The 16,156-nt window shown below is 40.0% G+C and overlaps 1 protein-coding gene across 1 annotated transcript in view; it reads left to right on the forward strand.

Moving 5' to 3' along the window:
* LOC109960646 (mediator complex subunit 13L) overlaps positions 1-16,156 on the forward strand; it is a 76,064-nt gene that overhangs the window by 35,564 nt on the left and 24,344 nt on the right. Inside the window, exons 3-4 of the mRNA XM_020600895.1 lie at positions 9,998-10,082; positions 12,884-12,967. Coding sequence (XP_020456551.1) covers positions 9,998-10,082; positions 12,884-12,967 — 169 coding nt within the window. The remainder of the gene's footprint in view (positions 1-9,997; positions 10,083-12,883; positions 12,968-16,156) is intronic.

Raw genomic sequence — 16,156 nt, forward strand, 5'->3', positions numbered from 1 at the left:
ATCCACGGTTTCCCACTGTAATTCCTCTTGTTTTTATACTGCTTACGAGGACAGTTCCTGTCATATACTTTCATGAATATATTTAAAAATTGCTCATATGCTTTGTCTAAGTCTTCCTCTTTGTAAACTGCTTCCCAGTCTTGCCCCATAAAGTCCTCTTTAGCCTCCTTACAGCATGTTCGTTCATCACCCTCCTATAAAAAAGATTTGTTTTTGGCTTTTCTTTTCTATACTGGCAGTCATAAACCAAAAATACAGGTAAAAAAAAACAACTTTCCTCTTCTTTCCTTCATTCAGTTATAATCCCCTTATAGCTTTTTTAAATAGTATCTCTAACAGTAACATCCAAGGTGGAATGATGCTGTCATACAGGCCACCGCTGGAGTTGCTCAAAAACATCTGCTTACATAACTAGCAAACTATAAATACATTTAATCCTCACCACATTCAGTTATTTAAACAGAAATAAACAGTTGTTACTTCCTGTGTATCCACACAAACAGGAATAATTTGGGGAGGAAACAGTAGATGGTGAGTGACAGAAACTTGAGGAGAGGTTTAACAGTTTATTCAGCTGCAGATTGAGAGCCATAAAACTCATAAATCGAAAGGGAATGCACATTATTAGTCAGCTAAGAATTGCTTTTTATACAGAGGGTATCCAAAGGACATAATCTAATAATGCTACAACAGGAATTTTATTGTAATACCCGTTTTAGGTTTAACCACTCAGGTTTTATAAATGACAGATGCAAAATTTCAAGGATGAAAGGAACACTCCATTTAATCTTGTTCAGCAGAGAGATTGATGCTTACTGACTTTATTTATTTTACTTTCAATTCTGTGCTGAAATCCAAGAAGCTAACGGTGATTAAATGAGACCACAGAGACAAAATGCGTGTTCATGGATGGTATATGTAAAGCAGCTCAGACACCATGTCCCGTTCATTTATTTATTTCCCATTGGCTTATGGGAAAACACTTGACACTTAGCACTCAGTGTCCATCCATCCACACCATCTCGAACATCAAAACGATTTGTGTGTGGTGTTGTTTTATGTATGTGTGTGAGTGTGTGCTGGCTTGAATGAGCTGAGTGACTGTCAAATTATGTAAGGGTGTGGGAGAATTCTTTTGGCTTTTCTTTGAACACTCTCTTTTTTGATTGTCAGGGTTGGCGAGCGGCCAATGCACAACACACACACACACACACACACACTGGTACACACAAACACACTCCTTTTTTCACTTTCAGCGTCATACAGAGCTCAGTTTTTATCCCCCTAAAGTAGCTTATCTGTCACAACTTTAATGCCATCTTTCAGTCTTTTCTTGTCTATGTTCTTGTCTTTCAATTACAACCACATATACACACATATGCATTTTTATAAGAGAGTAATCACATTTTGCTCTTGACGTCAGTATCACAGGCCTAGCTAGATCTTCTCCAGTCACTCTAATTACACCACCGACACTGCATTAATACCGTAAATATCCCGTAAATAATAAATTACACTGTCAATGCTCTTAGCACTGGAATCAAACACAGTATCACTTCAAATAAACACTGTGCCGACTAGTGAGATGAGAAATAAATTAAGGAGCTTATATGTCGCCAAAATAAAAATCAATCAAAAATGTAGACCTTTACAGAAAATTAGATGCAAACATAGGCCTACAGTGATATGTGCTGCCTGTCTTGTTGATTTCATGAGAACATTAGAGCTGTAAGCAGCTGGTGTTTTTGAGTGTTAGCATGGTGGTGCAGCATTGTGCATGTAGCCCTTCTTCTTTGCTGTTTCAATTATTTATTTTCCTCCATTTTTTTCTGCTTGCCCACGTCGATGGCCGCCCTCTTGAGTGTGTAAAATGTGCGGCTTTGTCTGAATAGATCCCTGTTTACACATGGAGAGGCTGACCCTTCAGAGAATTACTGCTCTCCTATTACCTTTATCCTTTGTCTATCTAACTGTGTACATTTGCTTTTCTATTAGCAGACACGCATTCAGTTGTGTTTAAATTTTTTTCCAATCTGTCCTGTCCCTCTAATCATCAAAATGCCTTAGAATGTTTAGTATGCCAGCAGAGTTGCTCCAGGCTCCTAGTATTCACTCAAGGTCATCACTGGAAGCAAATTGACATGCTGTGGAGCAATAACAGGAGAGTCTGTGTGAATAAACCACAATAGATGTTGTGTCATGATATATTCTGTCTGCAAATTCAGATTTGTTCTGCAAATCTCAGCTGCATGCACAGTGAGATGCAAGCTACTTTTCTAAAACACGCTCTCAAAGTTCCTGTTTCTTTTCTCAAGTCAGATTCTCCCATCGTCAGGACCAGTGATAGAAGACAAAAGCGCTATGAATTTGGTGTGCAAAGAAGTAGTGAGGGGAGGTTGGGTAAATAAATGTTCAGAGCTGCTGGCCTGGACTGATCCCAACCAGCCATTCTTACCCTCCACTTTCACCTTAACTCTAACTTAACCCCACAAGTTGGTGCTGCAAGGGTAAAGAGAAGAAATTTTAAATAGCCAGAATGCTCAAATGGACAGTTTGGTGTGCCATCAAAAGCTAACGGTCAAACATATACTGTAGCTGCTTTTGTGCTTGTTTATATAAATGCACTCATGGCCCGATACTCACACCCTAGTCCCTTCTCTTGCTTTTCTGCCTGACTCACCCCCACAACTATGTAAGCAACTCTAGCCCAGTCACCTAATTGATTCCAGATTTCCCCCTCATCCCTTCACTTTCTCTGTGCCTCCTCCTCCTCCTTGCTGTCACTGCTGCCTCTTGTTCTGTCCATCTTTATGGGCTTCCTGGGTCTCGGTGCCTGCCATTTGTGCTTTCAACTGGTTTGCCATTGTATATATGCACTCATGAATATGTATACATAAATGTGCTTGATGATGTTGAGAGCTGTATAAATGTGTGAAAGTATCATGCGCTTGGTGCATCCTTCAGTCCTTTCACAAAATGTTATCTTTATTTGAGACATGACTTGATAAGAAAGCTGGGTAAAGTTTACATTTGGATGGCTGCCATTTTACACCTGAAGGAGCACTAACCGAATTGGATAAGCACACAGCCAACATTTATGACTTCTCTCAGAAATTGTAAATCCTATCTGTTCTGGGTTAAAAGAAAGGCCGTAACAGGCATTGTGTCTCCAGTTTAAAGGTAGTAAAAGTCTGAATTTCCTGTTTACTGCTGTCTAAATTTTGTAAAGTGTTTGACAATCCGACAGTGTTGTGTTGAGCTGCCAGTGTGTAGCTGAAAAGTTTAGGAAATGGTGTCACTAGAGCATGAGAACGTGGGCGACTGTCACACAGACAGGGGTGAAGGGTGCAGGAGATTTCCTGTTTAATGATCTCAAGAGGAGATATAAATAATGTGAGAAAATTTGTCCCCCTCGTTTTAGTGCAAAGCTTCACTGTGTAAAATTATAATCCATAATTGTAACCTCCCATCATTTCATGCATTGTGTTCCAGCAAACCACTTACATATGTAACTTCTTTATCAGGAACATATTTATACCTGTGTATCTAAAGCATATACAACAAGACAGTAGAGGCTCTACATACAGATGTGTTTTACAAACATACACATCAGAATTCACAATGTAAACTCTGTGGTCATACCCAAAAACTGTGTAAATTCATAGTATTTAGAAACTACTGGAGAAAAGGGGCAGTCAGATTTCCTTCTGCTGTTGGTGTCAGATGCTACTTGACATTTCATTGAGCTCACCTGATCTTGTAACTTGCTCTTGTGAGTAAAGAAATCTTTCAATTCAACCAGTTTGATGTGCATATGATTGAAAACTGAAAAAGAAAACAGGAGTCATAACAGACCGTCTGGGCTTGTAGAGCAGTTCTTTTTCATTACTCACCATAGAGACAAAATGGTATGCAGTTTTTCTTTCAACCTAAACTCCACAGCATTCATCTCCAGCCAGAATGAGTGGGCTCTTGCAAAGAGCTAGCTGCTGTTACAGAGCAGAAAACTCTCTCCTGTTACATAAGACAGTGATGCTATATCGGTTTGGTGCGAAAGAGAAACTAAGTTGAATAAATCGCTTAGATGCACATGAAAGCCATTTAGATGCTTTAATCATTCACCATACTAAGCTCCGTGCAACTTGGAGGCTCATGACAAACCAGTTTATTTTTCAACACAGATGTTGATGCTATTGTATTCAGTTATAGTAGCAGTTAGTGTGTAATACAGCATTGCTTCAGCCCAGAAGATAATAATCTGAGTTGTTACAGTTTGTACGTTATCACTGATGGAAGTTGAGACAATGTCTAACATTTGAAAAATCTCTAACTTGTAATCATGGTATGATGCAACTGATCGGCTGCACGGAGCTCAGGCCATGCTGCTCTCCATGTGTTGCCCTCCAGGTTTGGCCGGACTTGCACCAGCAGGGTTTTGGAAAGGTTATATTTTAGGAATAAATTTCAATTTATTACGGAGAGGTCAAATGGAAACATATCAACATTTACTGGGAAAGTAACAGAAAGCATCTTCATTAAATCTGGGCTAGTGAAGACAAGATAATCGCCAGAGTCCAGACATCGGCGGTGTTGAAGTACAGTGAGAAAGTGGGTAAAAGTAGGTTTTAAAAGACAGAATGACAGGTTTACAATGATATTTAAGAGAAAATTCCCACAGTCCACTGGCTGAAGGAATGCAGACTGAGCAGTGCTGGCAAGATGAAAGACAAAAACTTCCCACAAAGCTTTGTCTGTGGGTCAAACCTATGACCAAAAAGATTCAGTTACTGATTAACTTAAAAGTTTATGATCTAAGATTACAGGATCTACAAAATATTCAACTCATGTATGTTTTGCCTGCCACACCTCATACTGGAACTACAGCCAGTCAAATTGGTAGCAGGTTTGTTCAATGGAAATGGAGGTAAAGTTCCTGAATAAGCTCTAGGAATGCACTGATGCCCCTTTTTTCAGACTGAGTACGAGCACTTGTCGATATACAAGTACTTTATAATAATGCAGTGTTTCTATTATAAAAATTACAATTACCATAAAAGTGCACTGACTTGAGAGTTTTTATTTTCAAGGGATTTATTTTCTGATTGTGATTAAATAAACTATATAACAGGAGGCTGTGCAAATTACATTTCCATATATTTGTGATAAACACAGCACAGCTACCATTCCAATCAAATATAACGTGCAACTAACTGAAGGTCTGTATCGTACTACATAACATAACATACTATTATTTTTTCACTTGTTCACAAGAATTCACTGCAGTCAGCATGAAGGGCCCTGTATGGGTTTAGGGGATGAACAGGACCAGCCATTTTTACTACAGTGAGAGTGGAGACGTCACATTTCTGCAAGGTTGTTGTTGTGATCTGCTTGTTCAACAGGCATTTGATTAATTACTGCCTCTATTATTGCCATTACCTGCTCAAGCAGAGTTATTTTCACATAATGGTAGCATTAAGTGGTATCAGTGCGTAATATCATCAACTTTTACGAGTACAAGTACTAGAGGGTGGTGTCAGACTAATAACTGATACTGGGGGCAATATCGGTGCCTCCTTAATGGTCCTGTAAGTTCCAGAGGAAAAACCCTACTGATTTCTAGGAAAGCGCCCTACACTGTAAAACAAGCCATACTTCGAAGTATTTTGTTACCTGATTTTACATTAATGAACTTAAGGTATACAGTACCTGTTTTCTGACTTGTACTCGGGGCTTTGTAGCTCAACTGGCATAGCTGGATTAACTCTGGCTCAGTGCCAGGGTAATATAGCATATTATTACCATATTAACAGCTATGTCTATTGCTTTATAGGTAGAGGTTATAAGGCGCTTCTTGTTTTTCTATAGACATTGTTATTCTGAAGTCCATGGGAGTGTTACAAGGGAACTGGCCTTGGGGGAAGTTTGCCGTTTACAGTCAATCAAATCACACTGTGGTGTGAACTTTCCCCTTTATACTTGGAGAATGTAACTGAGTCTAGAGCGACAAAAAGTTCAAAATGTCAAGTAATAACAGTGGAGGGACTGAACCTCTGTTTAGGAAATTTAAGGCTTTTTTAAGGTTTGAGTAGCATTTTTACTGATCTGTAGCATTCAAGTAATTGTTGATCACTAACAATGGCTCACCAGTTATTTTCTGTGTGCTGATCTAACGCTCACTGCCTGGCCTCTTCTCTGTTTTTGAAGCAGTCAGTTTTTAATTTTGTCATGTTTAGACTTCAACTAGCGCCTCCGGGTGTTCATAAACCACTTACACAAATGTAGTGTGTGCTTTACATGACACGTTTACAGAAGCGTGTCATGTACTGTATGTCCACGGTTTCTCTCACGGGACTTATGCAGCCAGTATAGTGTAATGTAATGTACTGTATGTTATGTGTTGAGGGGCAATGTTTACAGTTTTTATGTATAAATGAACACGCTAACTTCTGTCAAACCTTAAATATATACAGTAGTAGTATACAATACAGTATATATTGACAAACATTTAATTCACAGAAACAAATATGAATAGAAATTGCAGTAACAACTGGCAGATTTTTTATGTCAAGGTAATGTTCTGATAATTATGTCAGTATTAATTGTGCCAATTTGCTCACATCCACAGTCGCACAAACATAAATACATACTTATATTCCATTTGTCTCTTGTAATCTGTTTATAAAAAAACTGTGTGAATACATCCACTTAGGAGACGTATCATCATTAGCATCATTATCCTCTTTGTCCTCGTGTCTCTTACTTTCTTTTCATTTGTTTTTCAATGCAGCCTTGCAGTTTCTCTTATTCATAAAAGCACATGAACATACTGTGGCATGTTGCATTGTACACAGTACATGCAGAGCATACCTTTGCACTCACATGCACACATACAGTAAATGCATGTGCACACACAGCAAACACAGACCGACCTCTGCTCACACATGCAGCAGGCAGCTAATTAGTAAAGCAGCACTGGGGTTTTGTGTGAAATCATACACACACATTTACACATTGCCCAGTGAGAGCTCATAGCCTGCACACTGCAGAGACACCACTGGACACCAAGACTGTTATTGATTCAGAACAAATGAGAGGGAGGGAGAGAGAGAGAGAAGCAGAGAAACGAGGAAGGAAATATGTGGAGAGGGGTCATCTTGTGTGACACAGTGTTGTCACACCTAAGCTCGCACCATCTCTCCAGCTTTGTGTTTCTTCGCACAGTCATGTAGCGATGAGTGGTCATTCCCCACCTAGTGGCGTGCCACTACCACCATCAGGGAACCCAGGAGAGAAGGGTTGAACAATGGATGTAAAGATGAGATGGAGAGGGAGAAACACACTGGGAAAAGAGGAGGAAGGAACAATGAGAGATGGAAAGACAGGTTTAGAAATGGAGAAGAAAGAGAGGTAGAAATATACAGTGGTAGCAGCGACCCAGTTCCATCACTGCTTGTTTGTGTTCGGTGGCGCAGCAGTTAAGAGCACTGTGGTGAGGGGATTGGGGAAAGGAAGGTTGTGTGAAATATGTGTTTGTAACAATGTTAGCTCACTGTATGCACTTATAGCACATACCATATACACATGCAAAGTCAGGCCAGTTCCTTGTATGTGCACTAAGGCACTTTGAGAACCGGTTCTCTCACACACTGCATGAACACATGATTGTAATGATTCTGACAATTCTGATTATTGATGCTCACATTTCAATAGTTCTAGGGAAAACATCCATACACACTATATCCATAATTGCTTGCCTTGGTTAAAATAGACAGTAATATATGAGAATATGAATAATACAAAAATATAGCTAAAAATATTCACAGTAGAAATTGGTATACACACGCACACACACACACACAATTTATCAGTAAAGCCTAAAATTATGAAGCCCCCGTTTAATCTAATTGAGACAGAGGTTGATTACATCCAGTTCTTTTAAAATCTTTCTGGTATGATGCACTTTCCTGAAGCTCAGGTTGTGATGAATGACGGGCCATGATACTTTAAAGCCCTACTGCACTTAGCTGTGCATTTTAGTATCTACAGCACTACAGTACTCCCTTGGGCCATCTGTGTTCCTCATCTGATTAACAGGCAGTAAAAACTCAAAACATGGTGATTACTGATTGATGGTGAAATGACTGGTTTGCGGTGTTTTATTCAAGTATATACATCATACATCCCTATAGGATATGACTGCTTTAAAATATGAGATTGTGTTATTTCACGCTGCATTTTCTATATTTCTGTCTGTGTGTACATGCTTGTGTGGATGCCTGACCTTGTTTGCTTTAAAGAGTGATTTGTCACACCTTGTGTTGATGTGGTGCAGTGAGCTGGCTATTTGACAACTATAATATAAGCATGTATAATGTGTGGATTGCGTGTTTCTATCCAAATATGTGCTATTAACACTGTTGGGATGTGTATATGCTATGTTGGGAGCAGCAGAATCATATGCAGGAATTCAGAGAGCAAACGCAGATAAGTGTCCGTCACATCTTCTCAGGAGTGTGTGGTTCAGTCTTGTCCGCTTTTGGGTGGGAGTGTTGGGAGAATGTGAGGTTTAGGAGTCGGTGACAGTTTTGGAGTTAGAGGGGTTACAAGCCTGCTGTGGAGCTGGTCATGAGGAGAGTACATGACGATGGGCTGTGGAGGATTGGCAGAGTCGGGGAGGAAAAAACTTTTGGGGATTTTTAAGAGAGGGAGACAGAGATATACAGACAGTAAGAGCTAATGAGCTGAAGCTGGAGACTTGGCATTCTGCTCATGGTACTCGCTCTATCTCTCTCCTCTGTAGAAGAGCTGGCTAGAGTGAGCTTCCTGTCTGAGCCCTGAAGCAGGAGTAAATGAAGGGTGGGGGGGATAGGGAGGAGGTGGTGGAGGGGTGTTGGAAACGATAGAACAGAGGAAGGAGGAGAAGGAGGAGGGTGAGGGGCAGGAGGGACCAGTGTTGAAATTGAATGCCAGGGTGCCATGTTCTTACCGCCAGGGTTTCCATGGTTACAGGGTAATTCTGGCGAGTAAGGAAATTTCATTCACTCTGGTATGAAGAAGAAGAAGAAGAAGAAGAAGAAAAAAAACAGGAGGGAAATATCAACAAAGCAACAGAGGAGGAGAGAGGAATACACTAACCAAAAAATAAATAAATAAATCAGTGAAGACAAAGAAGAGGAGCTTTATGCCACCCATCCCCCAGGCGATCTGCCTTTTTCTCTCTCCTTCCTTTTTTCTTGTGTATTTCTGTGATGCTTGGTTTGTTTGGCACCACCCTATAAGCAAACACAACACCCACCCACAATCTTCCAATTCTTCCAGCAGCCCTGCAGGTATGAAGCAAAGAACAAAGAGAAACGCTGTTAACTGGCCGCTGGTTGCGTGTGTGTCTCATATTTTCTTTTTGGCAGGGTGGGGCAGTGGGTGGGGGGATTCTGTGCTGGGGTTAAAGAAATTAGGAAGGTGCAGGATTATTTGACATGTGTGAGCTGGCTGCTGACATGTCACAGGCTCAGGCAGAGTGCAGCTGATTTTACCCCGTAAATTTCAAAGAAAACATGATGTTGAACTAAAACTCTGTATGCATGTACAAACCTGAGCATGTAAGCATGTGTGCAGATACGGGCACACTCTCACTCCCCAGCTAACCGGGGTTGACAACTGCATGGGATTTGACTGTGCTGTCGTTGCAGCCAGTCTGACAGCTGTGCAGTCCGGCACTCTTTCTACACGCACACACACACAAGCATGCACTGCTTCATCTTAAGTTACAGTTTCTGATGTGATGTGCAGGTTTTCTCATAAGCGCATGCAGCATATTTTGACAGGGTAAGCTATAAACACGTGACACTTAACCATGTGTTGTTTAGAATCCTCAAGCTGGTGTGTGCAGATGTTTTGCTATCACAGAAATTATAATTAATTTTGTTTTCATGATTGAGATAATAAACCATTAAGATTTATAATTTGGTAATAGTTTTTCCTCCCTGTCTTTCAGTGGCTGAGGAGGGGCTCTGGGAGTGTGGACTGTCCTATGAGTGCAGGACTCTCCTGTTCAAGGCCATACACAACCTGCTGGAAAGGTAAAACCACTGGCTTTTTCCAGAATCACTTCATTAGCTGCTCAGTGAGGACAGGCTGTGAGTGACTTGCATAGAATAGGAAAACATGTTATATAACAGGCACGGTTACATAGAATCCAGTATATATTTTATGAAGTGTGTAACCTGCAGTGTAGTGAATTTGTTTTGTTTTTGTTTTTGCAGTTTGTTACTTTTTACCTCTGCCTTTTTTTTGGAAAACAAAATACATTTACTTAATACTATCCTGAAGTAGAACTTGGAAGTACCTGTGCAGTATTTATTATTTTGTGATACTTCTACTCTGCTACATTTATCTGGCAGCTTTAACTGGTATTTACTTTATAGTAAACATGCCATCAGTCTATAAAATCTAATTCATTTCAGAATCAATTTGATTAATTTGTACAAAGTGTGTAGAAAGTAAGATTCCCTCATGGATGACTGAGTTTGATATTTTCAGGAAAACTGCAGTTAAAATGACCTCATGCATTACTCAGAATACTAGATTAAATGTGCACTTTATTGCATTTTTCTCTGTACTCAAAGATCATTTAAAAGATTTTTTTAATTATGTATTTGATGTTTTAACTTTATATACTGTATATAGTATTTTAAAAAGAAATCTCAAACATTTAACAGAAGTACCATTTTAAATGCAATCTTTCTCTTCTAAATGATCAATAATTATACTTTGAATTCTAAACAAACGTCACCAATAAAAGAACTTGACGTCCTATTGATAGACAGCTTTAGGTTTCTTCCAGCAGCTTTCACCTTAATGAAATTATAATCTGAGCACTGAATCACTTGCTCAAGTACCCAAAGCTCTCCTTTCTGAATCAGAGCCATCTGTTAAATGAAGCAGTACATATTTGCTCTCTATTAAGTTAAGCATCAGTGATCATCATAGGGGCAGGCTGAATTAACCTTCCTATTACCTTGAAGCTAACTCCTTTTTATTGCTCACTATTTCAACGCAGAAGTGATCACTTTTACATTCTCTCGGGCTATTTTTATTATTGTTATTTTATTTAGAACAAGCATACGTTTAATTAGAAACAACACAGTTATGAGTATCTCTGCAGCACAGCAAACAGAAAATAACACCCTACCTAAGATAAAGAATGGTTGCAACGACTAAAATATAATGAGTAATACTTAATGCAAAAACTGTGTGGATTTTATAGGAAGCTGCATAATTTGCCAGTCAAAGCTCCAAAGACAAGAATTCCTGATGGCACAGACCTAGTAAGGCTGGAAATTGTCAGGAACACTGTGTTGTGTGGTTCATTATTTTGTATTTTTCAGCATAAGCCTGAAATAACAGTGAGGAGGTGAGGGGTTTTATGGCTGGTTATTGTCCCAGGGTAATCAGTCAGACTGACTGGTGTTTGTTTAGGTAAGGATGTCGGATGTAAGGAAGAAAAGCAGGGCCATTACTCTGCCAGTATATGTTGAAGACTGGAGTTTTGTCAGTTTTTGACAGTTATTGTGGCCAGAAAAGATTTTGCTAACAAGGTAGTGCCAGGATGAGACACTGAGGTGGAATGAGCAAGACACAAACACCTCAATTACCTTGAGACACCAGTCAGTCAAGATAGCATGCTGTCAAACATACAGTACCTCTCTTAAAGCAAGTCTCTTGAGTCTCAAACTTCCCAACAAGTTGTAAGTTTGAAGAAGCAAAAGAAGCTATTAAGACTATACTGTAACTTGTTGTGGGGAAAAGAATAGACATTAGTTGCATCCTGTTGACCTCGCTGTTGCTGTCATTAAAACTATATTTCCCAGTGGGGGAATGTGACATATCATGGTATCAGTCATGATGTGAGCAATCCACTTTAAATACAGTTTCTTTGTTAATGTTTTAATTGTTTCAGAGAGAGAGAGAGAGTTTTTATTGCAACTAGCAGCCATGACTGGAAAAGAAAAGCATTGACATGAATGCACCAAACATGGAGAGCAAGAGGCTGAAAGTTTTGACTAGCTGAGCCTGGCTAAGTGAAGAGGAGTCCATAAAATAATTTTGTAATTCCTTGACCCAGGTCAGTGGATCCAGCTGGGAATTCACTGGCACCTGCACATAGAGACAAGTCAAACATCAGAGAGCCCTGAGTTTTGCCTGTGAAAGGAGGCTGAGATGAAGTGAAGAAGTGCACAGATGGGATAGTGGCATAGCCAAATAGGGAACATCATGGCTGAACTGCTTGATGTGATCATAATTTGATGTGATGAAAGGAAAGGTTTTTGGAAAGCTATGTGCAAAGTGTAAACCACTTTGGGGTTGGCAGATTAGTGGACAATTACATTTCCTGTTCCTGTGGACTCGCCATAAACCACATCTGAGTTTGCTTGGTTGCAACTATGGGGCAAACTTGCTCAATATCGATCTTATGCACATCATGTGGCTTATTTGTGCTCTAGATAAATAGTGATTTAACTTTTCCATGGTCAAGTAAATATAAAAAAAAAAATAAATACATCACACTGTTTCTACTCAAATAATCTTTAAATTCTAGAATAGATTAAATAGATTTTATGGAAGCTGTCATCGAGCGCTGCACAAGCTACAGTTTCAAAAGCGCCTTTGAGATGAATCAAAACCTCTAACAAGAATACATTGATGTTGAATAATTTGTTGCATGGTTCTCTCACTTAAGTGCATGACATTGTTCAGGTATTGCTTTTTTATTGATCTTCCTCCTAAACATAAGGAGAGAGAATGAGTTGTTAAACCATTTTGTTTTTCTCCATCTAACTCCCCTCTTGGCTTTTCTTTATACTTCTCTTTACTGCTACAGGTGTTTGATGGATAAGGGGTTTGTTCGGATTGGGAAGTGGTTCTTCAAGCCACATGAACTGGAAGAAAAGCCTTTGGGCAACAGGTGGGTGAACTTTTAATACACACACACACATACACCATCATCACATATCATAGTTGGGCTTCTCTTCTCTGGCATGTTTTGTGTCTTTGTGCCCTTGAGATCTCATGTAAAAACATGCACTACAGTGGTCCGTGTGTGTGTGTCAGTGTGACACAGCTAGCGAGTGGCTTTCATGTAATTCAGTATTATTTGAGTCTCCTCTCCTTGATGTTCCAGTGGCTGGCTCATGGTGCGAGACTATTAAAACCAGGACAGTGAATGGTGCTGAGAGGTGAGCTGAGTTGAGCTCTTACGGCTCTCTCTCTCTCTCTCTCGCTCGCTCTCTCTCTGGGTGAGGCGCGGGTGGTTGTGTGTGTCTGTGTCACACTGTGTAATTGTGTAGGCAACGTGGGAGACAGGCTTAAAGTCTGAAACAGTATAAAAGAGGGTGGGCATGATGACAGTAGCTCGACTTGTTGCTTCAGCCGTTAGAGTTCCCTCTCGCAGCACTTTCTGCCCACTTCAGCTTCTCTGGCTGGTGAGGATGCAGCATTCCTTACATCTCTAACATAGCAGTGCTGAGTATTCAAGTAAACAGCTTCAAGGAAAACACTTAGCTGTCAAATGGCTCATTTTAGGAATCCATTTGAATATTGCTTAAAGGCAGAAAACACAAAAAATCATCCATCATCCATTTATTTATATTTACCTTGTAGCTTTTGAACTGGAGAAACTGTAAATTGCACTGTCATTCAAATGTGGTGCAAATTAAGCGACGAACAGGAAACCTGCACTATGAAAAGTTGCTGACATAAGCGCAGTCTGCTGTGATGTGCTGTAGCAAACTCAGGTTTAGCTGTTCAGAGCAGGTGGATTTCCCTCAGTTAGGCTCGCTGCGTGACAGCTCAAGAGAGTGTCTGTATTGCTGTGTACTGCATGACAAGTGCTGTGAGGAATCGTGAAGATTTTTGTAGCTGAAGGCATTCTTATAAAGAAGAATACCATATAATGTACATACATAGACATGACAAATTAAAGGAAAAACCTGAAAACATGAGTGGAGAAGCATAATAACTTACAGGATTGATTACATGATGCAGAGGGCCACTGAAGGGTTTACTAAGAGTGGAAAGGATGAGAATCATAGTCATGGCCGTAGCAGTCACCAGATGTCAACTCAAATGAACAACTAGAAAGAGTTTAAGAAACGTAAATCTATTACAAGGAGCATTGAAGCTGTTCTTTTGGCTTGTGATGGCTCAAAACCGTACGACACTTTGGGGGATATTTACTAAGGGTTTGCAGCTGATTTTCTGGCGCTAAACAGTGAAATTGTACGGTATGTGTTCATATTTGCTAAAGAGTCACAGTGGGGTTTTGCAGCAGAGAAACAGAAGAAATCCTGCACGTTTGGTCTCTTGCAATATGTAATTTAAGGTGAAAAACCAGGGAGGAGAGAATGAAAATTTATACAAATACTCTCAACACCTGATTTACCACGGCTACAGCTGAAATTTAACATCCAGACAGAGAAAGCAGGCATAAAATTTGCCGAACTGCTGTCAACGTGGCAGCTGCTAGTCATCTCAGACCTCTTCGAAGTTAACAATATATTTGAGGAGGAAGAGGGTGTTTGTAAATCACATCGCTTGCCCGAGGAGAATGTGAGGGACTTTTACAGGCTTTCAAGTCAAGCCATGCTTCAATTACTGAATGGGGGGGAAAAAAGATGAAATGACTGGCAGAACACAACATGATTGAAGGTCTGAAATATGTTTGTTGATTCCTTCAACCATATTGAAGTTTAGTCATTCTTCTACACTTCCTGTTTTCCCACATGTGTGCAACAGCCTTCAGGCAGCAGATCCAAAGTGGGGGTGTATTCAAGTTAACACAGCTGCGGCTGTGCTCAATTTCATCAAAAGTGTTGGTAAATATGCCGCTAAATTTAAAAATTGTGGTGCCGCAGTATTTTCCGTGGCTGATGGTAATTTGTGACAGGTTTAGTAAATATTCCTCATAATGTTATCTTTTCCTTTAAGGTGTCAACAATCTGCACCTGCAGTATAAACTTGTACATTACCTGCTGTAAATGTGAGCAAGCACATGCATGATTATGGTGTTTGTGTCTGATAAACATTTTGCACTTTATATTCTATGTGTGCACCAAACCTGTCACATTGTATCTCACCGGTGACTCAAGGTGACCCCAGTTGTAATTACCATGGATGTTTTCCCCTTCCCTATAATTAGCTGTTTGAAAAGGCAATAACTTTACTTCAAAGAGAATAACAAAAAAAAAACTGTTTGCAGACCAAATATAACCAACACAACATTACAAGTTATGAAATAAGAGAAAAGCAGAGAATCACTGGCTGAGCTGATTCAAAATGAGAGACAGACGAGTGATTCAAATGAAAGTATTGAAATTGGTGGAATAACATTTTGTTTAGTTGAAGCAGGAAGGTGTGAAGACTCGAGTCCCTGAGAGTATGACTGCGCATGCATACTGTACATATTGCATACAAACCAGGGTTGAGTATAGAGGTTCTCCTTTTAAAATTACACTCCGTATTTGGGTGTGTGCCGAGATTTAAATGTGTCTTCTTTTATTTCATCATGTAATTCCTCTTCATTTTGACAGCTCTATATGAATATGTTGTCAGCTGGTATGCCCCCTGCTGAGCCAGTCCTGACTTGTACTGTCTGTGAATTACTGAACATCTTGCAAGGAGAGACAGAGAGGGAGAAAGAAAAAAACATTCTTGAACACCCAGACACAAACATAAAAAATAAAAAAAAAAGAATCTTACGAAGAAATTTGCACTAGTTGTAATTTTTCATGCTCGCACTCTGAGGCACGTATCACATTGTGTAAATGAACCATGACAATTTTATTTTCATATATCTCAACTGCTTGCTTCCAGCACATATTGTCCTAAATGAAAAGAGCGGTGTTGCCCCACAGTCGACTGTGTGAGAACCCCTGCTGGTGCCTGACCATTAGTGTTTTCATGCCTTGAGGGAACGAGGCACAGTTAGGCAGACACTGACCTCCTGCCTCAGCTCTAACCAGCTCCTTTGTCTTTTCTTCACTCCCACACCGTGCCTTTTATCCCCAACAGGGGGCGCTTTACTGCCGTTATCCATGCCATGCCCCTTTACCCGTGCCAGCTCCTGCTCCTTAGTGCTGCTGTCTTTGTCAGACTT

This window comes from Monopterus albus, unplaced genomic scaffold (assembly GCF_001952655.1).
Source record: "Monopterus albus unplaced genomic scaffold, M_albus_1.0 scaffold49.1, whole genome shotgun sequence".
Lineage (NCBI taxonomy): Eukaryota > Metazoa > Chordata > Actinopteri > Synbranchiformes > Synbranchidae > Monopterus > Monopterus albus.